The 7,981-nt window shown below is 40.9% G+C and overlaps 1 protein-coding gene across 1 annotated transcript; it reads right to left on the bottom strand.

Moving 5' to 3' along the window:
* Positions 1 to 275: 275 nt before the first annotated feature.
* LOC131148069 (probable receptor-like protein kinase At5g59700) lies at positions 276 to 2,606 on the bottom strand. Its single transcript, XM_058097806.1, has one exon. The coding sequence runs from the start codon at positions 2,604 to 2,606 to the stop codon at positions 276 to 278; it is 2,331 nt and encodes a 776-aa protein (XP_057953789.1).
* Positions 2,607 to 7,981: the final 5,375 nt, after the last annotated feature.

Raw genomic sequence — 7,981 nt, 5'->3', positions numbered from 1 at the left:
GTTGTTTTTGTATTTACTGACCTTTTAGTTTTTAGTTGTACAAAGAGTAATAGTTCCACAAATTTATATGTGTAGGCTTTGATCCACTTTGGATGCTCTGGTGAGTAGTCTATGGCCATTGGACAAATCAAAAATATTATAAATTTTCATAATACACACCCTAAGCACACACAATTGTCGAAGTGTGCTAGAAGCCTACGACCTCTCCAAAATAAAAGTTCTACAACACTTTCACAATTATCCAAAGAGAACAACCAAACCAATGAAACACCTAATCAATCATATCTACTAGATGCTTCAAATTGATCTATATTAGTAGAAGCATCAATATAGTTGGAACTATCTGCTTCAACAACAATCTCCTCAAGTTGAAGTGCATGCTCTAGATTATACAAAACTTCTTCCATAGAAGGTCTATCGGCACCATGGTCAGCCAAGCATTTCTCAGCTGTTTCAACAAACTTCCTAAGTGAATCTTGTTTTATTTTTCCCACAAGGTTAGGATCTATTATTTGCTCCAATTGTCCTGTCTTCTGCTTCTTCATCACCCACTCAGCTAAATCCTCCATTTCCTCAGAAAGGGATGAGTCTAACACGGGTCTTGCACAAAGAACTTCAAATAAAACCACCCCAAATGAATACACATCAGATTTTGCTGTTAGTCGTCGCCTTTTAAAATATTCAGGATCAAGGTAGCCAAATGTCCCTCTCACTGCGGTACTCACATGGGTTTGATCATTCTCAGGTATTGTCCTTGAAAGCCCAAAATCTGCAACCCTAGCAATAAGGTGTTCATCAAGCAAAATATTTGCAGACTTTACATCACGATGAATAACTGGTTTTATAGAACCAGTGTGAAGATAGTGAAGACCTCTAGCTGATCCAATGCATATCTCAAGCCTCTCCTTCCAACTCAAGCTCGGCAACTCGCAACCGTATAAATGACTTTTGAGAGTGCCATTCTCCATGTATTCATAAATCAAAATCATCTCATTCTTTTCATCACAATACCCAATTAAAGAAACCAAATGGCGATGACGAAATTGAGATAGCAGCTCAATTTCAGTTTGGAACTCTGCAAGGCCTTGCTTGGACTGAGGATTTGACCGCTTAACGGCCACTTTTGTTCCATCGCGTAGGACTCCCAAGTAAACCTTCCCAAAGCCACCAATTCCTATCACCCGAGTCTCATCAAAGTTGTTTGTGGCCTCTTCAATAGCAACAATGGGAAACCAATACGTCGAGTCTGCATCATGCTTACCTCCGGTGGTTTTGGCATTTCCACTAGTCACAAACAAAGAGGTCTTTGTCTTCAAATTTTTCAGTGGTGCTATTTTTTTTCTTTTTCTTCTGATCATCCAAAAGAAAATACCAACCAATGCAACAATAATTAACACACCAATACTTACACCTACTATCACAATCACGTTACCTCCCTTAGTTGCGTTTAAATCTGAGGTTGCCTCGCTCAAATTTCCTAAGGAATTGTTCAGTTTCATGATTTCAACCCCATTTAGAATGCCAATGGGATCTTTGACTCGAACGAATGAAGGGGTTATGCTCACACAAATCAGACTTTCTTGAGTTGGATCAGTAACCACATCAAAATAAAACGGAGCACCAGAAGCATTGGCTCTTCTGAAATCCGAGGCGCGAGTAACAAGCCAAGAATCAATATAAACAGCGAAAGAGAGCTCTGCAGAACCAGCCAATATATTACAAAAGTGAAATCGAAGAAGGTACCGATACCCCAAATCCAATATGAACTGCCATGTAATGTATAAATGATTACTACTGGGATCTTCTGTGGAGTTCAATACCACAGCGGTGCCGTAAACGAATTCAGGAGCAATGTCTCTGGTCGGCCCACCTGCTACGTACTTGACAGCAGTGATGTTTGTCACATAATGTGTGGCTAGATTATCTCCTTGAAGCAAGAAATTCCTACCAGCAAGCCAAGTTCGCCAGAGGTCATCATTCTGGGGGAGGTATGTTGTCGTCCCAATGTTTGCTCGTGCAATGGTCTCCAAGGCCTGGTTCGGAAGGCCTTGAAAAGTCCACGACGAGAAACCGCGGACATTCTCGTCGGTAATGAGATCGTCGGGCACCGAAACAACTTCCAGGGCGCTTAAGAAGGCGAGTGAATGATGGGAAGGGGTGAAGGTGATGACCAGAGTATCTGTCGTGACGTTTATGGAGTACTCCTTGAGAGTGGAAGCGTTGGCAATGGGGTTGAAGTTGGCGAGGAGGAGGTGATTTTGGGCGGAAACAGAGAAATGGGCTGTGCTCAGATTGTAATTTCCATAAACGAAAGGGAAGAAGTAGAGACGGATCCAGAGTCGGCCCCTGCGGCGAATTGGGAAAGTGTATGTTGAGGTTTTGTTGAAGATTGCGGCAGTCAGATAGAGGGGTGATTGCACGGTGGCGGTGATGGATGTTGGCAGGGCGGCGGCGGTGGTGTTTGCAAGAGTGTACTGTGAGACAGAGAGGAAAGATGAGAACAAGCCGTCGGGCAAGAATGAGCGATCACCAACCGTAGTGACTGTGGATGATCCACAGTCTATGAGATAATTGTCTGCAGGATCATATCCAACACAGGCATGCATACAGTACCAGAATATTAATGAGACCCAAAAGAAGATTAACGCTCCAAAACGTGCCATAGCACAGCACCATGGAAACAGGAAGCTCATGATCAATGAAACAGCTCAATTGAAAATACAATTCAACGTACTTGATTTCATTACCCTGAAAAGGAAACTGCCCCATTAGCACTGCAGAAGATGAAAAGCTATCCTAATCCTAGAACTTCATTATTTTTCTTACAATGTCAACTCCACGATTCGATCGACTAGCGACGTGCCGACCTCCAATTGTCCAGTCTCGATTCTATTAAAATTATTGTGCGCGTCTTTCATTGTTGGGCCCCATAATCAATTTTGAATCTCACAGAACAGCACCGTTTGGTGGAATTTATCATATTGGGGAAAAAAAAAAAAAATGGATGGGGGAAATACAGTTGATCCGCGAATCATTAGTAAATAATAAATATTGTAATGGGAGATTCAAAAACAATTTTCCAAAAATAAAAAAGTCAGCTAGCGCATTCTCCTTGTATCTCAAAAGATGATTTTCACTTGTTAATTATATGAATAATTGGAAGTCGGGAACTAATGAGATTTGACCAGCTAGTAATCAAATAAGCTGGCTTGGATGGTATCCAAAAAATTATAAGAATATCCTATTGGTTCATAAAATTTAAGATGTCCCTAAGCACTATATTTAAGGAAATTTTCATGTTTATTTTGTGAAAATAAGTTTCTGAAAAAATGGAAGGATCCCGCAAATAAAAAATCAACTTATGAGTGTTGTGGCACAAGGCTTCTCTTGAGTTAAAAATTAAGCATGGATAATCATTTGAACACGTTCACAAACCTTAATGACAATATGAAAAAACAAAGTAGCATGGTTCATTTCATTATTCAATTATGGGTGTTTGGGAGCATGGATTTTGGACTATGAATTTGAATTTGGGTGGATTTATATTATATCCTATCCAATTCCAATACAAATTAAAATGTAAGGTCTCTCCAAACACTAAATTAATGGCAATGTATATTTAAGCAACACAAATATATAATGTTGGTGAATCATATAAAATTGATGAACATTCACTATGTATCCCATGAAGAATTTTTTATACAATCAACTATTACAATAATTCAAGGAAAAGCCATATATATATATATATATATATTCAACCCTTAAACTTTTACACATTTATCGGATGATATAAAATTAACGTAAGTCTTACACACGTACACACAGCATGGTTGCAGGGTAAATGGGCAAGAGGCAAGCCGCCATAGACCAAAAATAAGGCCTTGCACAAACTTGATATCGCAATTCTACATTCTTACACTTGTGACATATGTAAAAAGGATGTGTTTTCAGCATTGGGTGTATGGGGTTCATATCATATGTCTCCTAGAAGAAAATGCAACATGGAGTCAATCATGAATATACCCTAGAATGTACTTTGACGTCCGCTATGACATTGTGGTAGATCCAAACATTAAGTACACAGTTTTATTAAGTTATGATGTATATAATTCATCTAGATGATTACTCATGTTAAAGTAGAAATGGACAGAAAGATTGTACTCTACTGAGAACACCAAGTGAACATCGTACCACCTTTAGGTCCATTTGGAGTGAGAGTGCTCAAGGGCAAGTTATTAACATTCTTTATAGGTTAGTTAGGCTTCTGTACATGATTAAGGGCCCCATGAACTACTTATTAGAGAATGAAGTTGCACATTAAGGTTGAGACATGCATCTATGTTAGCTCTTGGGTGTATTCTTAGGTGATGCCTTTGTACTTGATTGGACTATCGAGATATGTTGATCCTTTGTATATCTATCAAAGGTAGTATGTTGTTACTTCCACCGACTCCAACTTATGGTTGGTATGGGCCAAGTGCACTTGCACAAGAATCACTAACCTAGCGGCATGTTTGGTTTACAAAATGGAATAGAATAGGAAAGAGTAGGTGGGAAAGAAATGGAATGAAAATTTGAATGCGAGATATGATGAAACTAAATGAGAAATTTGATTTCCTCTAAACTCCATTGAATTCCTACATACCAAAGGTATGTAAGTAGTTAGAAGAGAAACACACTTATCTTATTAACACTATACAAGACTTTATACAAGGGTACAAGGGGTAACTTAGGAAATATACAAAGATACAAGGGTAACTTAGGAAGTTATACTAACATCCCCCCTCAAACTCAAGGTGGTATTGAAGATGTCAACTAGAGTTTGCATACTAAAGCACGATGGCGACTAGGTGGATGAGCCTTTGTGAAGATATTAGTCAATTGATCAGTCGAAGGAACTGACAAGAGGCGAAGTGTCCCTTCCTGAAGATGATGATGCACGAAATGACAATCGATCTCGATGTGTTTGGTGCGTTCATGAAAAACATCATTGTGAGCGATTTGGACAGCACTATGATTGTCACAGTAAAGCGGAGTGCGTGAGGGTTGAGGGACACCCATATCGTGGAGAAGCCAACAAAGCCAAAGAAGCTCAGAAGTTGTATCAGCAAGAGCCCGATACTCAGTCTTAGTACTAGAGCGAGCAACAACAGTCTGCTTTTTGCTTCGCCAAGAGATAAGAGAGTCACCAAGTAGAAAAAGAAAACCGGTGGTAGATCGACGATCAGTAGGGTCCCCTGCCCAATCAGCATCTGAATAAACCTGCAACGTCAAGGATGAGTGAGAGGAAAAGAAAAGCCCATGAAATAGGGTGCCCTTCACATATCGTAAGATGCGAAGAACAGCTGCATAGTGAACGGAACGAGGAGCTGACATAAATTGGCTAACAAGGTGCACGGCATAGGCAATGTCAGGTCTAGTGATAGTGAGATAAATCAAGCTCCCAACAAGTTGTCGGTAACGAGTGGCATCAGGAAGAAGCTCCCTATCAATAGGACGAAGTTTGATGTTGGGCTCCAACGGACTATCAGTGATCTTACAATCTGTGATACCAGCACGTGTCAGAAGATCAGATGCATATTTAGCTTGAGTCAGAGAGTAGCCATCAGAGGTAGGAGACACTTCTAAGCCAAGAAAGTAACGAAGAGAACCGAGGTCTTTCATCTCAAACTGCTGACACAGAAATTGCTTAAGCTCATGAATACCAGTAGTATCATCACCAGTAATGATCATATCATCAACATAAAGTAGTAAAATAGTGATGCCAGTAGCTGTGTGACGGGTAAAAAGGGCTGAATCATAAGGGCTAGAGGCAAACCCAAGTTGTGCAATAGTGGAGCTAAACTTGGCAAACCAAGCACGAGGAGCTTGCTTAAGCCCATATAAAGCACGATGGAGACGACAGACCTTACCAGAAGGATGAGGATATCCCGGAGGGGGCTGCATATATACCTCCTCAGCCAAATCACCATGTAAGAAGGCATTCTTAGCATCCATTTGAAATAAAGGCCATCGGCGAGCAGAGGCAATAGCCAACAGTGAGCGAACGGAGGTAATACGAGCAACAGGAGCAAATGTCTCCTCATAATCAATGCCATATTCCTAAGTAAAGCCCTTTGCCACTAAACGAGCTTTATATCGTACTTCAGAACTGCCGGAGTTCGTTTTCCGTTTATACACCCATTTGTTTCCAACTACAGTCTTTCCAGGAGGCAGGTCAACCAAGTCCTAAGTATAAGTTTTGTGAAGGGCGTCTATTTCTTTAGACATAGCTTTTTTCCAAATAGGAACAGAACAAGCTTCACGATAATCGTGAGGCTCGTGAAGGGAGTCAAGAGTAGAAAAGCAATGATAATCACTAAGATAGGTAGGAGGTGCCCTTGCCCGACTAGAACGACGGACATCCAAATCATAGGACTCAGGCGGAGTGGATGCGATGGCATGATCATCAGACAGGCCAGGTTTGGGAGAGGCAGACAAGTGATCACCTGATGAGCTGTCATGACCTGCACTAGAAGAAAAATCGGGAGAGAGATCGATGGCAGGGTCAGTAAAAATAGGAGAGTATGAGGGACAATCAGAAGAAAATGGAGAGATACTAGTGAACATTTTGTGTTCCCAAAACTGAACATGTCGAGAGACTCGAAGACGCTTAGCTATGGGGTCGTAGCACCGATAACCCTTGTGTTCAATGCCATAACCAAGAAAGCAACAGAGATGAGAACGAGGTTCAAGTTTTGTATGTTCATGAGGTGGAAGCAAAACAAAGCAAGCACAACCAAATACTCTGAGAAGAGAATAATCAGGTACCTTTCCATAGAGAGCTTCATATGGGGATTTATTAGAAAGAGTAGGGGTGGGAACCCGATTAATAGTGTAAACAGCTGTAAGAGCAGCTTCTCCCCAAAAGAATTCCGGGAGGGAGGCAGAGAAGAGTTGAGAGTGAATAGTGTCAAGGATGTGGCGATTCTTACGTTCAGCACGACCATTCTGTTGGGAGGTGAATGGACAGGATCAATGGGATAAGGTGCCAGCCTCGTGAAGTTCTGCAATGAAAGGAGTAGAAGTATATTCTAGGGCATTGTCGGACCGAAAGACTTTAATGTTGCAATTAAATTGAGTTTTAATCATTTTCTTAAAGTCACGAAAAACAATAAGTAACCCAAAGCTATCATGCAAAAGATAAATCCATGTAAACCAAGAGTAGTCATCAATAAAAATAACAAAGTAACGAGACCCACCCTTAGTAGGGACAGGAGCAGGTCCCCAAATATCAGAATGAACCAAATCAAAAGGTGAAGAAGACAGAGAAGTACTTTCATTAAAAGGTAAAGCTTTCTATTTCCCAAGTTGACAAGACATACAATCAAAAGGTTCAAACTTAACATTTCCCAAGCAACCACTAGAAGCTAAAGATTGAACACGAGGTAATGAGGTATGACCGAGACGAGAATGCCAAACACGGGAAGACATTGCAGCAGAAATAGATGGGAGAGAACACGAACGAGGCAAATGCAGAAATGTGAGCTCGAAAAGGCGACCAACTTTACGCCCGGTCCCAACAAGCTGGCCCGTCTTCGGATCCTGCACATCACAACCTTTGTGAGAAAAGGTTAAAATCAAACCACTCTCAACAAGTTGACCAACAGAAAGGAGATTGAGAGACAAGTTAGGCACAACATATGTGTTAGGTACAGAAAAAACAGGAGTAGAAACATGACCAAGATGACTAACAGACATATGCGAACCATCAGCAGTATAAATCAAGGGAACAGGAGTTAGAGATTGCTTATGCGTCACTAAAGAGGAATCAAAGGTCATATGATTGCAACAGGCAGAATCAATAAACCAAGGTGAAGAGATACCTGTGGAGACTGATAAGGCAGTAGAAGTGCGGGAGAGAACCTGGGTGACAATTGCCTCAAGGTCAGCTGCAGAAAGAGACGACAAAGGAGGTGCAAGAGATGGAGCAAAAACT

This window comes from Malania oleifera, chromosome 2 (genome assembly GCF_029873635.1).
Source record: "Malania oleifera isolate guangnan ecotype guangnan chromosome 2, ASM2987363v1, whole genome shotgun sequence".
Taxonomy (NCBI): domain Eukaryota; kingdom Viridiplantae; phylum Streptophyta; class Magnoliopsida; order Santalales; family Ximeniaceae; genus Malania; species Malania oleifera.
Note: the sequence above shows the minus strand (reverse complement) of the source record. Positions and strands in the feature narration are given on the sequence as shown.

Excerpts from the sequence above, each read along its gene's own strand:
- LOC131148069 (XM_058097806.1), bottom strand. The coding sequence starts at position 2,606 with ATGCATGCCTGTGTTGGATATGATCCTGCAGACAATTATCTCATAGAC.